This window comes from Toxotes jaculatrix, chromosome 12, assembly GCF_017976425.1.
Source record: "Toxotes jaculatrix isolate fToxJac2 chromosome 12, fToxJac2.pri, whole genome shotgun sequence".
NCBI classification, from domain to species: Eukaryota; Metazoa; Chordata; class Actinopteri; family Toxotidae; genus Toxotes; species Toxotes jaculatrix.
In genome coordinates, this window is record NC_054405.1 from 25,814,964 (window position 1) to 25,835,336 (window position 20,373).

The 20,373-nt window shown below is 43.9% G+C and overlaps 1 protein-coding gene across 3 annotated transcripts in view; it reads left to right on the forward strand.

The window, feature by feature from the left end:
• The first annotated feature begins 13,649 nt into the window (after positions 1 to 13,649).
• Positions 13,650 to 20,373, forward strand: part of LOC121190449 (glutamate receptor 1-like) — a 44,572-nt gene continuing 37,848 nt past the window's right edge. For all 3 annotated transcript variants that reach the window (XR_005894988.1, XM_041051185.1, XM_041051184.1), the window contains exons 1-2: positions 13,650 to 13,923; positions 18,401 to 18,535. Coding sequence is in view for 2 of the 3 variants with exons in the window: in XM_041051185.1 (XP_040907119.1) it covers positions 13,713 to 13,923; positions 18,401 to 18,535 (346 nt within the window). In the remaining variant the exon portion in view is untranslated. The remainder of the gene's footprint in view (positions 13,924 to 18,400; positions 18,536 to 20,373) is intronic.

Here is a 20,373-nt window from a genome sequence, read left to right on the forward strand (position 1 = left end):
TGTGTTGGAGTAACAATATTATGTATGTAAATATTAATAGACCAAGCACAGAGCCTCGTGGTAATGTGGTCCTACACCTGGTCTTTGGTTTTTGTGCAGCCGTCACTCTCCGGGCTGATGCAGCTCTGATGTGTCAGGGATGAGGAGCCTGTTTTTACCTCCACCACATATTTTACATCTATTAACTTTAACTTTTCCATTTGTTTGCAGGGACCTTTGATAGAAAGATCTAGAGATCAGGATCCAAATTCAGGTTCAGAGCTGGGAATGAATTAACTGCAGATCCAAACCATGAAACGTTTAAAAACACTGAGAAGGACTCATTTGAGGAGACTTAGAAGTGACGAGTTTTTATTTTTATCTGTCTGACAGAGTGAAGACCCACACTTGAAAAATGAACTGAATGTTTGATGGAGTGTAAAAGGCGACTAATGGACTTTCAGACATCTGCTCGGACGGCAGCTTTCAGCATCTAAAGTAGCTTCATGATTCACTAAGATGGAGAAGGAAGAGAAGACGGAGACAGCTGGATCGATGAGGGAGAAGAGGAAGAAGAAATGGTGTCAGAAAAAGGACAAAAGAAGAAGTAAGAGGGAGAAGATAGAAGTTTAAAGCGAGACAAATGAAGTTTGCGTGGAAGAGATTCAAAGAGAATGACGAGAGGAAGATGGAGCACTGAAGGTTGTTGTTTCATTTCAGACGGAAGGCTGTAGACTAAATAAGACAGTCCAAACAAAAAGAGAAGGAGAACAGAAAGGAGGTAGACAGATGGGTGGATGAAACACAAACAGGAAAAAAAACTCCAGGAACAAAGAACGAGTTGAAGGAAAGAGCAACAGAGGGATGAGCAAAGCGAGAGGAACAGAGTGAGAGGAAGGAGGCAGCAGCAGAAGGTGTCGGTAAACAGACAGTTTGAAGCAGGTTAATGAGCCGACATAAAACAGAATGAGAGAGCGAGGACGGTAATTAACACTGTTACAGGCTGACCTGAGAGCTGCAGGTAGAGCTGCCACACTGCCATTTCACCACGCACACTGACATGGAGTCAGATTAGTGGGGAATTCAGTGCGGAGATTTAAAGGGTCCTGGTGATGATGAGGTCCTGTCGTTGTTTTCGACCATAAACAACGTGCTGCGCGCTTTAAATTGTTTCCTCAAACCACAAACAGCTTCTGACAGAAGAAACAAACCGTGCACAGCTCCTTTAAACTCCACTGTGTCAGGGATTTTATGTGGCTGTGCCTGTCAGCAGTGATGCATCTGCAGCCGTTCGTCCAACACTTTGTTTTCGTTTCACCAACGCAAAAAGCTGCTGTCGTCTTTACACTTTGATTTTTGATTTGACTGATTTTTGAAACATTAACTAACGTTAGCTAATGAGCTTGAGCGATGCTGGTCGGTGGATTCAGCCAGGCCTGCTGGTTCTCCTGTTTCCAGTCTTTGTGCTGAGCTAAGCTAAGCTAAGCTAAGCTAAGCTGGCTGTAGCTTCGTTGTCAGCGCAGAGATTTAAATGTGCCTTTATATCAGTTTATTTACAAATTTAACAACTGGTTTGTTTGTAATTTTGAGTTCGAAGTATCTTCATCAGCTGTTTGTCCTTCCCTCAGTGTCCCTGATCACTGCAGGGTCACAGCGCTGTTTATATCCTCCATCCATCATTGTCAGAATGCTGTGACCTCTGACCTTTGACCTCAGCGTTAGGGCTCTTTGCTACGTTGGTGATTTTGAAATGAGATGATTCTGGACGAAAGCGCAGACTAAATGACAAAGCAACATTTTATTATTTAGTTTAAACTAAACCCAAAAAGAAAACAGACAAACGAAATAACCTGAACCAGCTGTGGGAAACGACACCTCCACGAATTTCCTCCATGAAACATAAAATAAGACGCGTCTCTGTGTGTCAGCTGTGAAAGGACAGAATAATGATTGTTCACAGCAAACAAAGTCTTGAGGAAACTTCAGTCATCGTGACTGATCGCTTCCGTCTTCACACTCAAACACATGAAGACTCACATGTCTTTGAATTGTCAGTCTATTTCGACAGTTAGAACTCCCACATGACCTGAATGCAGCATGAAGCTGTCAGTGCTGGCAGCATCTGTGTTATTTTGATTTGTACTGAATGTGTTCTCTCATCTCGTCTCTTTTACCGAGGTCAGATCCGTCCAGTTCGTTTTGCTCTAAGCTCACTGGGTCACTTCCTGTCTGACGTTTGGACCAAACTGAACCGTTTCTGGCGAAGTGAAAAGTCTCTTAGAGGATTCTGGTGTTCAGAAGTCTTTCATCTGCACTCTGTCACTTGTCTTACGAGTTTTTTCTAAGTAGTTTTCACAGGAGGATTCTGGTTCTGTGGACGGTGAAGTCAGACCACCACTTTGGTTCAGACTGAAATGTCTCAGTTGTTGGATGGATGAGACATTCATGGTGCCCAGGAGATGAACCCCAGTGATGTTGGTGACGTTTCCTTTAGCACCATCAGCTCGTTCATCCATAAAACACACTGAGCGAGCACTTTATCAGGAACACCAGGGTGGTTCCTCCCTTTGCTCTCACACGTCAGGAGTGAAGCTCTGCCTCTTCACACTGCAGAGTTTCTTCATTAGTTCAGCACTGTAATAACCAGGGTGAGTGTATGTGGGCAGGCTTCTGTGTTTTAAAGCTGGGGAAACTTCTGAGGCCTGATTGTCTATGAATCAGTTTTACCTTTGGTGGAACTACATCTCCCAGCATGCTTGAGCAAATGGATAGATTCAAACATTCTTGCAGTGATTTTTTGTCTCTGCGGCTGCCACAGCTGTTTTCTTTGATTCTGTGAACTCCGCTCCACCTGCAGATGAAAGTCACATTCTCTGGCTAAAAGGAAAAACAGCACATGAAATAAAGATGTGGAAAGTTCAGGTTCAGAGAACGTGGCACTGCAGTATTAGTTGACCAGTCGTAAATTATTCATCACATTATCAGATAATTTATTGATGTGCTGGCCAGGAGAGGCAGAGGTGGGTGCTGTCATTCAGTATGTTCCTGTTTTTATTATTCATACAAAAAGGCCAAAGGGACACAGGGCAGCATGTAATTCTTCCTCATGGTCATGAAGGATTTATTCTGTTATGTTGTGTTCACTGAAGAGACAAAGAAACGGTGCTAAGATTATGCTAAAATAAAATAAAATAACATTACTTACTTGAACAGTGACAAAATCAGTGTTTGCTTGGATTCTGTTTTCTTAGATGAAATCTTTGGATCTCTGTGAGGTTTTACACCTGCATTAATATGTTTTCTGTCTTTTTCTGTCTCTTTGTAATTGCTTTTGTTTCTCTGGAGCCATTTTGTGTCTCTTTATAGTCGTTTTATTTGCTTTCCAACAACAAATGTCAGCAGCTGCTTCAAACAGAGGCCCTGGCAAAGGGGCCCCCTGATTCCGTGGGTTCCTGGGCTTGTGCCAGTTTAATAATCCTTCGACAAAGCGATCCCTGAATCCCTGAAACTGAACCCAAATGGCTGTTCTGTTCCCAGGTCAGCTGCACAGACCTGTGTGTGGATCAGCTCAGCTTCCCTTTGACCTGGAAACATTCCCTGTGGCTCATCGGTGATACGCTGGGGACAAGGTGAGCTGTGTGTCGCTGTGGAAATGTGCCTTTAACGTGTGGAGGTCCTTGCGTGGGCTGAAACGCACAGGGACACACGGCTGATTAAGCTTTCTGAGCGTGCGGCGCTGCACTCTGTGGGTCCGTCCATTAGGCCCTGAGGAGTGAAATCAGGCGTACGCCCCCGCCGCTCTGCTCACCTCGCATTAAAACAACACTGGACACCAACAGACCTCATGAATATGCAAAGCTGCGCTGCGTATTATTCAAAATAAATGAAACTTCACCTAGGCTCATTTGAACTCCGAAGATGAGAGAAAATCCCACTGGAGACCAGAAATGACTCATGTGTTAGTCACACTATGTTCAGCAGAGAAGGTGAAGCCTGTGGGAGCCAACACAGGTTTCACTCCATCGTTCAGTTTGGTGCTTCCTGTTCATCTGGTGTCTGTGGAAATCAGAGCATCAATCGAACCTTTGTTACAACACAGACATGAGTGGAAAAGGTTCGATTTACAGTTCAACCCCCCGAGTGTTTGAAGCTGTTTAAAAAAAAAAAAAACGGTGGATTATCATGAAGAGTAAAGACGTCAGCGTGCATCATGTTGTAACAGAGCAGCTTCTGTGGTTAGAGCGAGGAGCGAACAGATCAATCTGAAAACCAAGTCAAAGACTCACAGTGCATCGATGCACAAGCACAGATCTGACCCAGATTCTGCATGAAGCTCACAAAAAATCCATACAGTTGTTCTTGAAAATACCAAATTCAGAGGAATGACAGTGACTCGTCGTGTTATCAGGTGGTAAAATTATCTAAATATTTAAAAAGAAAATTTCAGAGCTGACAAGGTTTGATTACATCAAATTAAAAACAGAAAAAAACGATGGGTCTTCAATCAGAATTCACCAAAACAAACTTCAAAAATAAAAACAGTGGAGCATCTGAGGGCTGTTGGTGGAACAAAATCTGGATGATGGCTAAAGTTTCATTGGATATGATTAACGTTTTTTTTTTCAGAGTCTGATATGATTAACTGTTATTGATCATTTCAAATCCCTTCAGACAGAATGACTTTCTATACGCACGATGACAAAGAAGCTTTCAGCATCTCTCATCTCCCAACCAATGTTTGGCTGCTGTTTGTTAGAGACGACGACACCAAGGTCAGGCTGCGACTACACAATGTCATCGAATCACTCCCCGTTCTACACACACACACACACACACACACACACAGATCCATGATGCTGTGCTTTGAGCTAAATGCTAATATCAGCATGCTAACACTTAAAAGTGCTAAAGATAATTCAGTGTTTAAATTTAGCAGCAACAGGTCTGTGAGGCTTTAGTTACAGAGAAATCTTAGAGGCTGAAGAGGAGCTGAAGTCTTAGAGGAGAGGCTGAAGGATGATGGGAGGATGATGAAGGAGGAGAGAAAGAAAGAGGAAGTCTTAGAGAACAGCAGGTGATCCTTTTAATAAACGAGTGTGTGTGTGTGTGTGAGTGGATCACCTGCTGCTCATCTGTTGTGCAGGAAGTTTGATCTGGTATCGGCCAGAAAGTTTTTCTGGATCTGCTTTCATCCAAACAGTTTGGGGGCTGAGGAAAAGATGTTCACCCTCCAAGAGAAATGAACGAATTCAGCATTTTTATCTTCTCATCAGCGGAGTTTGTCGAGCTCTTTCTTCTCTGTCCCCCTGATTTGCATTATGTTGATTTGTTACTAAAAGCATGAACAAAGTTTTTACTCTGAGCCTGAAACTAGATGCTAAAGACGCGTCCGGTCGTCCAGCCGACACCAACTCTGATCTCGGTTCAGCCGTTTACAGAACCAAATGTTCTCTGTCTTTGTTCTAAAGGTTGGAGCTTAAACTCTGTCAGATGTAACAAAGTGAGGTGTGTGAACTGTAAGAATCCGATTCTAAATGAACTCTTCATGTCCTGTAAACCGTCGTGTTCTGTCTTTACCTGAATTTGTTCTTCCTTTGTGAGGTTTATATTTCATCCTCTCGAGCTCTTGCCGTCGTTAGACTTGGCTCTTTGTGAGTGGAAGATCTTTTGTCTGACAGTTTCCCTTTCGTGTATTATTGCCCCTCGATTTGCATGACTTTAATCCTCCCCCACTTTGGGCTGTAATTCAATCTGTCAAGCAGCAGCGTTTTGTACAAAGTGCAGTCAGAGCCACAGTGGTGAATTCCTTCCAGCTTTTTTCTTCCTCTGCAATCCAATTTGATGTCCTAATGATCACCCCTATTTCCATACTGAGTACTGGAGGGGGAGCGCCGTCGTTTGTTGATCCGTTTGATTGCGAATCATGATTCAATGTCCTGAAAACCGCAGGAAGGTTGGAAACGCTGCTTTTGGCTGCAACTTGTAAATGAGTTTGGTTTGTTTCCAGGTGGGTTTGAGCTGCTGTTTGAGTGTTCAGTGGAACAATGGCTCCCTGTCAGAGAGTTAAAGGAGGAAGCAGATTAATACTCCTGCTGCTTCATCTTTATTTGATCATGTATTGAAAACATGAGTCTTGGATAATCAGTCATTTGTTGACAACTGGTACAAGAGATTTTTGAAGCTGAACAGTCACGAATGTTGTTGAGAGACACACCAGACATCAGACTGAGAGCAGAGAAGGTCAGAGCGATGTTCAGCTGGTCGTGGTCTGATGCCAGGATGGATCATCCCTCACTTTAATGACGTCTAATAAACAACAACATCCTGGTCTGTTCTGTCTCTTTGTCCAGCTGTCAAAACACATACAGAGAGTGATGAGGACACACACACACACAAAGGGGGAGTGTGTCGATGTGTGTGAAGTGCTGATGGTGTGTTGTTGTCTGCGTTGGTTAGTCCTGAGATCTCTGATGAACACACACCTGTACATGTATACTTGTGAGGACTCTCGTTGATATAACACACTCTGTAGCACCTGCCTCCGACCTTAAACCAGCAGCAGCACGCTTCAACATGTACAAGTCATCAAATTTAAAGTTGACGTGTTGAACTTCTGTTCTCAAACAGCTGGTCCTTTCCACATCCAGCTGTTATAGATCGACACAATCCTTCATCAGGAGCGGTCTCTGAGTCCACCTGATGGATCTCCGTCCAGTGTCCCTCTCTTTTGGCTCAGTGTTTGGTCTCCACCAGCTCCTAAAGCAAACATAACTGAAAAACAGCTGCAGCTGAACACGATGCAGTGAGAGCTGAGAGAGTGAAGCAGGACAGTAAACAGATAAACAACGAGCTGAAACTCAGTGTAAACATCTGTAAAGCTGCAGATTCAGCTGTAGCTTCATCGCTGTCTCATTTCAAACAATGTTACTGTCAAAATCTTTAATATTGAGGTTATAACATGAATCTAATTCTTGCATTAAACCTAAAATCTAAAGGCTTAAAAATACAAGATCATTAACACAAACACACAAAAACAACAGACAAGGTGAGTGAGCACGTCTGTGGTCACTGACAGCAGCTGATCCTCAGTTATAATCACAAACAGCTGAAGGTCTTGTTCACTTCATCCACTGATAGTGATGATGGGGATTAAACCTGTGACCCCCCCCCACAGACCTCCAGCTCACTGAGGACAGATCTGAGGATTAAAACACTCCTCCCTGCAGCTGCCTGCCTCCCTGCCAGCTCTGTACAACCACCATCCCAGCATGGAGAGAGGGAGAGAGAGAGAGAGAGAGAGAGAGAGAGAAGAGAGAGAGAGAGAGAGAGAGAGAGTGTGTGTGTGTGTGTGTTTCGCTGGCTAAGTTGCTGCAGCCCTCTCTGTATTTATTTGTGGCCCAGTAAATCAGCGAATCACCAACGCCATACTGAAACACACACAGAGTCATAGAGCCCTGAAGGAGCCTAAAAACCATCAAATGGCTTCAAAGAGTAGCACGGTTGCCATGACAACTGGTATAAAAAGCAATTAGAAAGTGATTTTAAAGCTGATTGGCTGCTAATGTTTGACAAGAGAGAACAGATAACTGCTGGTTCAGAGAGACGAAGGAGATAATCTATCTATCTATCTATCTATCTATCTATCTATCTATCTATTCATCTATCTATCTATCTATGTATTGATCGATGGCTTTCTGTCTGTAGAGTTAATGATTCATTAATGTTCCTCACCACTTTATTCAGTCGTGGCTTCAGGTTTGTGTTTTCTGTCCTCTCACTGACAGTTAGCATGAATCAAAGTGTGAAACATAAACAGGAAGTTGGCTGCTGTGATCGTTACGGAGGTTGACGTCCTGGTCTCTGCGTGAGATCAGATGTTCTGTCAGAAAACTGACACGTTCCAAATGCGTAAATCAACGTTTCCTCATGCTGCTAATAGAAAACGTGATCAGGTCACAGTTACGTTTCCTTCAGAACGAATTAGCTGATTAGCTGTAGCTAATTAGTCTAATAGAAGTGTAATTTCTCTGAGACAGGGCTGGTTACAGAGACGCTGTTTGGAACGTGAACTGTCCTGCTCGTTTTCCGTCTCCTCTCCACAAACTGTTTTAGCTTCCAGAGCCTTTTACAACAACACGAAGCGTTTCCTGAGGTTTGGACGAATCATGAGCCAATGGGAAGCCTCGCTTTGCTCTGACGTGACTGACGAAGACCGTCTGAGGGCCCTGAGCCGAGGCTTTCTCACCAACGGGCCTTTGAGCCAGGCAGCGCTGCCTGGTGGAAATCATCATCATCATCATCATCATCCCTCTCTCATCTCCGGCCAATTACCAGGCTGCTGTCTGCGCTCGGGAGGAAACACGAGGCTGTTTGTAGCAGCGAGCGTCTGATCCTGACTGACAGATCTGTCAGCTGAGCGGCGGCTGCACTTCAGCTCACTTTCATCTGTGCAGCAGTTATTGTTGCTGCCGTTAACAGACGCACTCTCTCTCACACGTGGACACATTTTGTCTTTTACATTTGACATTTCACAACATCTGAATGTCCACGTTCTGCCCCGGAGCACAGGTCACCCTGAGGTTCACATTTCATAGTCCCCAGAGGATGAATGGTCAAAACCTGTTTACCTTCACACGTCCTTTCTCAGGCCGTCTCTGGATGAGGTTGTGTCCTTTGTCCCTACAAACCACAGAGGAATCAAAGGCACTTGGCAGTGGTGAGAGGAGTGAGAGGGATACAGACTTTAAACATCCCTGATCGTTGTGGCTGTTGCATCTTTTCTTTCTCTGTTGATGTTTGCTGTAAGTTGTGCTGCATCTGTCTCTGGGAGGCCAGAGACGTTTCCTGAAGACAAACCTTCACTGTCTCTCTCTCTTTCTTTTTAAATCTCTTATTTTGACAAGTCTCACAGTAGAACTTTCATCCACTCCAAAAAAAATTACCCAGAAAGATGAATGAAAACACTCAACAGCTCCTTGACTTCTCTTCCTCCTCTTCCTCCTCTTCATCCTCCTCCTCCTCCTCCTCTCTCCTCCTCTCGTCTCTTGGGTCTCTAACCACTGCTGACAGCCGAGCCGGTGAAAGGACGTCTTTCCTTCCTTTGCTTCCTGTGAGTGGAGGAGGCGAAGAAAGAACTGGAGAGAAGAGGCAGGGAGACCTGAATAGTTTTTTATTTTGACACCTGATTTTCATTTAGTTTATTTTTCACTATTTACTAAGGATGTGTTTTCTCTAGATGCTGAACCAAATTGTGTTTGTCCTTATTTACTAAAGAAGGTTTTATACATTTAAAATGGTGCAGTGTGTATTTTAAGTTGTTAGTGTGTGAAGGAGGAGATGGAAACGCACAAATAACAGCTGCGTCAGATTTATCTCTGCAGCCACAGCCAGTAATTAGGTCTGTGTTAATGTTAGTTAATGTTAGTTAATGTTGAAAATTAACATGTCATATAAACATGGGAAAGATGGAGGGAGAACGGGGAGAGAGGAGAAAAGGAAAGGATTAAAGGAAGGAAGGACAGATGCAGCAGTCTCCTTAGTTAACTTCCTTCTTTCCTTTGACTCCAGTCAGATTTCCTTCTACAGTGAAATCATGGGAACTCATTTTGCTGTAATGTGTGTGTGTGTGTGTGTTATTTCTGGCCTTCGCTGCTCACAAAGTGCTTTTTCTCTTAAGTGCTTTTGTTAAAACTGCCTCTGTAAACAATTCAGGCTGACAGCAAACAGAGACAGGCCGGCACCGCTGAGCCGGATCTGAACCTGCGACCCGGGAACGAGCCGCTCGGTGGCCCCGCTGATGCCGTGTGACAGTTTTAATGCACGGGGTCCATGAATAAAACAGCCCCGTGCTGCTGGCTGCTGAACGTTCGCTGGTGTCCTCAGGTGTTCGGTGGCACAGTTTCACTATGTTCAGGTGAATTCAGTGGCTCGGCTTCTGTCCTGGTGTGTGAGGTGTGGGACCTCGTGGACACGGTGTCTCCATTAACCTGACCTACGAGGAAAAACTGATGGGTGGAGATGTGACTGGAGAGAAGTGTATTTGATGGAGGTGGGTGATCACACAGACTCACGGCTCTGAGCTGTGTTCATCTGTAAGACGCGTGATTGAGGACGACGTTAATTTGACCTTTGTGTTGACGACTGTGTTAATGAGAGCACGCTGAGACGCTGCAGTGATTTATGGCAATTAGAGTCTGTGGTTTTCTACCAGAGGAGGTGAGAGAGTGAGATGTTTGATTACTCAGTGAGGGAAGAAAAACACAATCAGTCTCTTACATGGCGATGAAGTGTTTAATATTCACTGTCTCACTTCCTGTGATGCTGTATTATTCCACCTGCCTGACGCTCTACCTGTTTGTCTCATGAACGCAGCTGATGTGTGGGAAGAAGACGTTAGAAGACCAGGGTCAAACCGTGGAGTTAAACCATCCTGGCATCATGGTCGATTTTTATAAAACAATACATCAGGTGAGTTTCCACACGTTAGGTGAAGTGCATGTAGATCAAACAGCACCGTGACAGCATTATACAGTCTCACACACACACACACACACACACACACAGCCGGAGGACGGTGTGTGTGTGAGTTTAGTTTTCTTTATCCCAAACATGCTCAGCAAATGTTCAGCTTCTTTAATCAGCAGCACAAGTTTTACAGTTCACTTCTCTGTGGTTTCCAGGAGGGAGCTCAGCGCGGTCGATAGCAGCAGTGGCTTCACAGAGCAGTTACTGTGCGTACAGTAACAAAGGGCTGAGGGTGGCAGAGACAATGGATGTGAACCTTTGTGCTAAAGTGCAAAAAATAAGAAGCAATATTTTATGTTGAAAGTGAATGAACGTTTGTTGGAAAATGTCCTCACGCAGCTAAAAATGAAACCAGTTCGCTCTGAAATCTGGAAACAGACGAGTTTGAAAAAGTGATGGTTAAATCTGAACTTTTAAAAACCTTTGAAAGTGAAGGGACACAAAGATTACATCATGACAATCACATACAGATAATCACGTTATTTACATACAAAGGAAAACAGTCTACTTACGCTTCCCTTCCACATCTATGATTTACACTCACAGGAGGAGAGCATGAGCGCTGAGCTTTGTAAACCAGCTTTTACATACAACACACACACACACACACACATTACATACACTCTGCATGGGTAAATAGTGCTGTGTGGGCACAATGCCATCATCATTTATTCATTCTCCCATCATCCTTTATGGAAAAGAGCAGATTAAAAGCATCACTCTTTCATGAGCCTCCTGCTTGTTGTAGATAATGTAACGAACAGAAACACTGAACGTCAGAAACAACAGGCTTTAAACAGCAGCTGTGTCTCAGCTTCATGTCTGAACTTCTGATCTGAACACGGAGCAGAGCGGATGAGAACTGACGCTTGCTCACAAATGACAGCGTGACGCACAACTTTAACACCACCGCTCTCAGACCAGTGACTGTCTGATGCTTCTGAAACCTCTGCTGCTACAAAAGTACCAAAAAAGTTGAATGGAATTTGGTTTGTGGTGTTGAACACAGTGAAAAATGACGTTTGCCTGACTACACCCTGACTGTGATTTGTGTGTACGAACCCTTCTCTCTGCCTCTGAAAGCCTGGTAAATATCTGAGACTTGTTTGGTTTGTGTAGAACCATCAGCAGCACAGACCCAGATTCATCAGAGCTGTGCGCGTCTTCTCTGCATGTGTCGTCAGAAGTTGATCATTTGTCTTGTTTTAGTGGATCCACCTACGCTACGCGGCCGTTTGCCTGTTTGTGGAGTGCAGATAAATTAATTAGGCGGGGATGAGGATGATCGTTCTCCTCTCTCTCTTTGTTTTGTCTTCAGTAAATTGGTTGGATAGAAAGTGAATAGAAGCGGATTATCAGCGTCCCCATTATTCCTTGTGTGGGCAAACTGTGTAGGAGGGCGGACGTTTTGTGATTAGGAAGTGTAGAAACATACAACTTTAACTCTGCGCCTGAGTTTCCTTTGGTCCTGATAAAGAAATAACTCTGGACTCTGACGACAGGGGGCATGAAGAAACGGTGAAATACTCACTGATTCATTTATAAACTCTGCAGGAAATGAAATGAACAAAACATAAAATACTCTGGAGGAAGCTTTTGTTGGTGAGTTTAGTGTCGCCGGGGGACGGCTGTGATGAGCCGTCAGTCCGCCTCTGAAACATCTCAGCAGCTGTTGGACTGACTGCTGCGACGTTCATGGCACCCAGAGGATGCATCTTAGGGTTGATATTTAGAGTTTTCCTTTAGCTCCACCACGACAGCTTTCACACAGACTGACATGAAATTTGCTTTGTCTGGTTTTATCCTTTTCTAACCTTTAAAATGATCCGTTCAGGCCAATCATCTCCGCTGCTGCAACAATAAATGTGACAGTGCTGTCAGGATGTTTCGAAAGATTTCAATGACCTTTGACCTCTCACCCTGAAGGACGCGGCAGCCGTCAGACCTGCACTGCTTCCTCTGCAGCGTCTGCCGTTAAATCTGATGTCAGAGTCCACTCAGCTGAAGTTCTTCTGTTCGGTGTTTATCATGAGATTCCCTCGGATCCCTGGAGTGAAGCAGTTTACCTGGATGTTCAACAGGTAAGGTGCTTTAAATCCCATCGGTGTGCGGGATCCCAGCGAGTTCACTGCTTAATAACTGACCACTGGAGCTCTGAAGAGCTAAAGGAAGTTTTTTATATTTAGATATTTCATATCAGTCACGATAATATTTTATTAAGCAGCTTCACTGCAGAGACACGAGGACACAGTGATACCACAGGTATGAGCGCAGGTGTCTCCCTGGGCCGAAATCACAGGTTTGGATGTGAAAAACACAGATTAGTGAATCTGCTGCTCGTTTTCATTAGAAATATCCCAACGACAAAGACGTGCCACAAAGATCCCACTGTTTGTCTGAAATATAAACTTGTTTTTTATTTAGTGACACTTTACTACAAACACAGCAGGAAGGACGTGACCACGAAAAAATCCAGCGTCATAAATCAGTCAGTGTTTGAATGGAACTCACTGGCTCCACAGATTATAAAGTTCATCACTTAAATATCATCCTCGGTGGTTATGATAGGACTGATTATTGAACAGTTTTGATGATTAGTGGGAGAGAAAGAAGAGAAAACTAATTCCTGATTCACTGATCCTGGATTTTTACTGGATCATTTTTACATCTTGATATAAAACCATGTCAGAGGTTCAGAGGTGAATGTTGGATAAACATCTGTTGGATAAATGTAGTTTAGTAAAGAAACAACATTTCCCTCTGAAACGTGGCGTAAAACCTCATCACAGCTCGACACTGTGCTTCACAGCACTGGAGGAACCAGTGGTCAGTGTCACTGTGTGTTTGCTGTGATTGTGAGTTGTGTGGTGATGATTTGTATTGTCTCTGTGAATATATTCATAAGGAGCAGAGCATTGTCTCATCAGTTACTGCTGTTGCTCCTTATTCATCCTGCTTTGTCAGGACACATCGGTGTTTTTCATGCCAGCAAAGCTCAATTCAACTGACCAGAGAGGGAGGGAAGGAGGGAGGGAGGCGGTGTGAGGGGTGTGTGTGGGGGAGGCTGGGGGTGGGGGGGGCAGTGGGGTACAGGAACAGTGAACAAACACTCTGACACTCAGAGTCGACGCGGCAGCAGAGCTCTGCGCTTCAGCTATGGATGTTTGAGAGGAGGGAAGGACTCAGAGACAGACGCAGGCTGCCGGTGGATGTGCGAGTCTGTGGCCGGGCTGAGGTGGATCTGTACCGGCCCCGGTGTGAATGGGATTACGCCGGTTGTTCCGCGTCTCCCGTCGGTGCTGCTGCTGGAGGAAAACATGCGGCTGCAGAGCTTCCCGCTCCCCTCGGTCCTCCTCCTGCTCCCGCTGCTGCTGATCGGGCTCTGCAGCGGCACAAGTTTCCCAAGTAACATCAACATAGGTGAGTGAGCGGCGGGCAGAGGCTGCGGGGTGCCTGCGCCCAGGGGCGCTCCCGGACCAGCTGGAAGCCCCGCTCGGGTCGAGGCAGGCTTCTCTGTCTGTCTCTTACATCTTGGGTCATTTCCGAATCCAGGATTTTAGACTCGTAGTGTCTGAGACATGAGGTCCTATATGTCCAATCTAAGCTCCTATCTGTGCACATTAAAGCCACGGATCAGCCTGAGCATTCACATAACGACGCACTGTTAAGGTTCTCTCAGCTCCAGTGGTATTTCTTTAACATAGATTTACATCATTTTTCATGTAATATGTTGAGTTCACGGGATTTTTGTAAGCGCGATGCTTCAACACTAACGCCTGTTAAAGTGCCTCATCCCTCAGACTGGCTCCTGTAATAATCCTAATATATGCTGGAATATTCCTGTTGTGACTTTATTATGTTTAAATAGTCCCAGTGAGCTCAGCAGGGATTCCCTCTGTGACCAGCAGCATGTCAGTGTCCACATTCACATTCTGTCTATCTATCTATAAGGCGTTTATAGTTACTGGATATGTTTGTGTGTATTTCTATCTTTATCTGCTGACAGCACCAAGGCTACGTGTTCATACCAGGATCTGCAGTTTGTAGCCTACTGTCATTTATTTATTATTTGTGTAATTGGTTGATGAAATCTTTCAGAATTTCTCGGAGCCTGTGATGTCTTCAGGATGACTGTTCTTTTCACATTACCATCCAAAACCCTAAGATGTTTGATGAAAAAGAAAACCAGAAAATCGTCACATGTGAGAAGGAACCACAGAATATTTGGAGATTTTGCTTGAAAATCGACTGAAATTAATAATTATCAAAATAGTTGCAGTTGATTAATTTTCTGTTGTTTAACTACATGTTTGATTGACTTTCACTGCTCTTAGTGTGAGGTGGTTTGCTTTTTGACTCACAGCTTCCCTTTAATATTCTTGTTGCGTCGTAAAGGTTCTCAGCCGCCCTTATGGTAGTAAATCCCCATGTATGTTGGGATAGTGTGTTTAATGGTTCCTATAATATTTCCTCTGGGATCCTGCTGCCTGTGGGAGCTGGTGGAGCGTAGCTTTCATGTATTCTTTGTAATATTTCGTCTTCTCCTTCAGTACACTCAAGCTTTTCCTGCAGCACTGGAGACTGATACGACGGTAACCACATTATTCACAACCTTGTTGTACTATTGTTGATTCAGTCTCCTTAGGTCGCTGTAAATGGGGCAATGAAACACGAAACAAAATTCACCCTTAACAACACCAAGAGCACAAAAAAGCCCATTAGCGCTGCTCTTCAGGAAGGCCCTGCCTCAGCTTCCAGTGGTAAGACAGGCTCAGAGAGAGGCTACGTACAGTTACTCAAGCATTATACTCAAATACAAATTCGAAGTTCAGTTTTGAGTATTTTCATTTTATGATACTTAAAGGTAAAAGTTGTACTTTATCCTGCTCTACGTGTATAACTGTAGTTATTTTGCCAATTTAGTTTAATAATACAAAATATAATCAACCAATAAATCATGATGAACTGATACAGGTTAAAACAAGAGATGATTTTATTGATATTGAACTGTATATTATGAACTAATATGATCATATTGGTTGTTGTAAGCACAGGTGAGCTGGGCACCATCGGATCAATCACCTGTGTTTTCTGTGTTCAGGATCAATAATGTCAGCACCTTTCAGTCTAAGATGACTTTCACTCTGACACTTCTCCTCCGTCAGCTCTTTTATTCTCTTTTGAACCTTGACTGGTTTGGTCACGTTCGGTGTGGCTCAGGCGGCTGTGGGCTGCAGGGCGTGTTACTCTCCTGAAATGAAATTATAATGTGATTCATTGGGAAACTGGTCCAGATCTCTGCTGCAGTGTCCTCTCGGGTTTGGTGCTGATGTAGCATCAAGTTGAACTAACCTGGATTTCACTGGAATAAGCTCACTCCTGCAGCCCGCGTGCGTCTGACCCTGCAAACCATCCGGTGAGCATCAGCATTAAAAATCAGTAGCTTTGGTTTTCTGTGGATGTGTTTATTGAATCAGTGAGACCTTCTGTCAGAGCAGATGGACTGCTTCCAGCCTTTGTAACTCTGATGAATAAATCCCATACTATTCCAATAATGTCCCTGTAACATCCCCATTTTGTGGTGTTAGCAGTTTTCAGCATGCTTGGTAAAGGAAGTTGTATTTTAGCTCTAAGGTAAATCTCACCACAGCGATATGATGGTGAATACGAGCTGTAGCAGTCAGACAAAGGGACTGTGTTTAACTTCATTTTTAAAAAATTCCACTCATCTGAACAGAAAGACCCGACAGTAGGCAGCGGTTAAATTAGCTCCACCTCCATCAGACACAGCAGGTGGAGAAGAGGCTGATTGTGAAATTCCAACATTTGCCAGGGACCGTTAATAAATACATAAATATGAGTGACCCCACCCCGTTTTCCTTTTTTGATTGACAGGTAAGTGACAGGCTGGACTCCATAGCAGACCTGCTTGATTCCTCCAGGTTCCATAGCAACGGCGCACCAGAGCAATTTACCGGTATTTTTTTTTTCAGCGTGAGAAATACAATGTGTGGCGGGGGTGCGTGACAAAAGACCGAAAAGCTCAATGCGTGAGACTTAAGAGTTTTATTTTATTTGTCTGTTTATATATTATACATGAACCGGCGCTTTTTGCACCAGTTAGATGCTTTTATTTTGAAGGTGTAACGCCGGTAGGAGTCGCAGGTGCAGCGTCCGGTGGGTTTACGCGCCCAACCGGTTCAAACACCGGGAAACGTCGTGTTCACTGTTTGTGTATCTCCGGTCTGACGACGGCACAGGGTTCGTCTGTGTTCGGTTTCTCATAAAGTTTGATGTTGTTTGACAAAATAACGACTTTTAACCGTCTGAGGAAGTTTAACCGTGAGTGTGACGTTAGCATCGTTAGCTAGGTTAGCTTAATGCACAAGTTAGCATCGTTAGCTAGGTTAGCTTAATGCACAGGTTAGCATCGTTAGCTAGGTTAGCTTAATTTAAAGAAGCTTAACTGAAGTTCGCTTTAGAAATTGCGATTTCAGTTAACGCGATCATGTGATCGCCAAAGCTGCAGTTTCTTTTGCAGCGCTCCTGACTGACCCAGGATCTGCTGCGTCCTCCATTTAACACATACCTGCCGTCTCCCTACCTGCCGAGCTCCTTCATTAGCAGTAACCGGGTCAGAGTTAGGTTAGTCTGAAAGTTTATAACAAAAAAAAAACAAAAAAACAAAGATTCATTCACTCGCTCTTCAATCGGCTTAGAAGCCAGAAACCCTCCAGTTTACAGCCTGGAGCCACAGCGGGAGCGTTTAATATGATCTGTTGTGTCAGCTATCCTACACATACCTGCCGTCTCCCTACCTGCCGAGCTCATCAGGCTAACGCAATCAGTGTAACCTGCTCCACCTGCTGCTTCATTAGTGAAACGGCTTCAGCTGGAGCAGAAGCGGAGTTACAGGATTTAATCTCCAAGAAAAACAGCGTCGCTCATTTGGGAGCATTTCGGCTCTGAGGCCGCAGACGTGCAGCAGAAACAGGTACTGTGCAAAACCTGTCGCGCCGAAGCCGCAACATCCAGCGGAAACACAAGAGTTTATACCGACACCTGAAAAATCAGCACAGGTGTTTGCGTGACGGAAAAGTTCCGCTGAAAAGTGTGAAACTGATGCTCAGGCCCGAAGAAGCGAACAGACAATTCCAGCATGTTTTACCAGCGTCACTCCGGATGATAAGAGCAGCCGAACACACCGGGAGATAACGGCTGCCATAACACACTGCACTGCCGAGGACACGCTGACTGTTCACACGGAATGGACGGAATGGTTGAATTGTGTTTTTCTTATCATTACTTATTTAACATTGTTCTTTGGAATTGTTTGTATTTCATTGAACTTTTTTTTTTTAACTTAACACAGTTAAGGATATTTTTTTTTGCGCTACTTTAAGTTCAGACAGTCAAAGATGCTCTTTGAGTTCTTCATCTGTAGTAACTGCCGCTGCTCAGTGACTTTATAGAATGTACCTGCGTGTTTCTGGTTAATAAATACATTTGAAATCAGTTCTTAACTTTGGTTTTCATTCTTGCATTAGAGTAATGCAGTTTAATGTTTTAATGGTATGATGTAGTTTCCTGTCATGTTTGTAAATGTTACTGTACAGTGTGAATATTACACTGAAGCTTGATTTGAAGAAAATTGTGAATCAAATCGAAATTGCAATATCTGCCAGAAAAAATGCAGTTAGATCTTTTCCTAAAATCTTTCAGCCCTGGTATGTTTGTGTAAGTTCCAACAGGATTTTGAATTCATGCTGAAAATAACTTCCGTGGTTCATGAAACTCTGGAAACATTTGATTCATGTATGTTTATCTGCTAATGTCCATTCAGTTACTTTGTTCTTTTCCTCATAAAATAAAATCTGTGTGTGTGTGTGTTGAACAGGAGGCCTTTTCCCCACCGGCTCACATGAGTACGAGGTGTTTCGTTTCGCCCTGGCCCAGCACCAGGATGTCCCCAAACTGGTGCCACAAGTGGACATGGTGGACACAGGGAGCAGCTTCGCCATGACCTACGCCTGTAAGTTCAGAAACAAACACGTTCCTGAGTTTCAGGGACATAAACAATCATTCTCCATGAATCCACAAACCTTTTCCTGCAGATGTTGGTGGAGGAATTTCTCTCTCTGGCTCCGACTTTTCTGAGTTTAGCTTTATGAAGTGATTTTTTTTTTCTTTTATCAATTCTGAATCAAATGTATTAAATGAGAAAGTGTTGCTCATAGTGCTGAACCCAAAGAGAATTAATGACGTCTCTGCAGCTCTGCAGAGCTTGCAGTTTGAAAAATGGCTCCTAGTTTTGGTTTCACAGCACATTTATTGTGTGATTCAGTCTCAGTGCTTCCAGTTCTCCTCAGACAGGCTGTGATAAAGCCACTGTTGACAGACACAGTTAGGAAACTGTGCATAATGTTGTGTCATAGACGTTAAAGAGCAGAAATCAGGGTGTTTGCACAGGCAGTTTTCTCACACTTCGTGGACACACTTTCCTCCAGCTGCATTTCGTGACGTTCTCAGTGGTTGTGTGAGGTATTGTCAGCCCAGCAGAGCAAAACAGTGCTTCAATAGTGTTTTCAATTTTCCACCCCAATAATTTATTCACTGTACCACAAAGCTGCAAACAAACCACAAAGCTTCAACTTTTGACAAAATCCTGTTTGAGTGGAAACTGTGACTCTGGACTCGCATAGATCTGCTTGACCTCGTGTTTGGAACGTGTTTGTTTTCGGTTGCTGTTAAAATGTGTTAAACTGAACTACAGAAACGTCACCGCGTCCTAACTGTGCTTTGACTTTAGCTTTGTTTGGCCCAGCAGTGGTGATGGTGGGTTGAAAAATGTCTGAATACTTTGTGGTGACTAATGAATATTATTTTTGCTTGAAATGCCCATCACCACCACGGCTCAGTGCGTCGTTCTTCCATCATCCAGATTCATTCAACAGACTTGGGATTTAAGGAAAATACAAGTAAATGGAGAAAGTCTTTAAAAGAGCAGACAGCAGCAGTAAGTGGATGTAGACCAGAGGGAGCTCAGCAGTAAATGGACTCTGGCTCCTGGGAGTGTTCAGTACAGTAGGTTCAAAGAACAAAGTGCTGACCTTGTTTTGTTCTGCTCCAAACACTGAATTTTCCAGCCAGCCTTATTACACCTGTATTTAAATCTGCAGATATAATGACCCTCAGGTCAGTTGCAGTCGTTGGGGCCACCTGAGGCCAGATGCAAGTTCTTTTATATACTGATGAAAGTGAATCATTTATTTTTTCTGTGATTCCATGTTCATTGTTGCTGTGCTGTTGCGTTAGACCGGCTGTCGTCCCTGCACGTTGTCGTAACTGAGACTAATTCCTGATGAAAGTGTCCGTGAGCTCGGTCTGAGCCGCTCGTATGAAGTGTCCAACGCAGCAGCTCGGAGGACTGAGTCTCTGCTCTCACACAGATATTTGTTTTTCTACCTCTGAGTGTGTCGAAGAGATGCAGCCATGCTGCTCAGCTCCGACTGTGGAGTCTGTCTCACAGGAGGCAGAGCTCAGTCTGTTTTACATTTCACACAACAGACCAGGGAGAAAACAACAGACGGAGGGAGGGTGTGAGAGTGTGTGTCATAGTAAGAGACAGAAAGCAGGAGAGACAGGGCATGGAGAGGGAGGGGGGAGGGGGAGGCAGAGGAAGAGGCTGGTGCACATGGTTAGGAATGCAACTCATTATTTTCATTATCGATTAAACTATTGATGAATCTTTAAAGGAACAATCAAATTATGAGCAATTTTCCTTAAAGATTGTTAATTGATTATTAAAACAGCTGGTGAAAATTTCGGACTAATTTTGAGGAGGAGTTTTATATCATTAGACTCATCGTG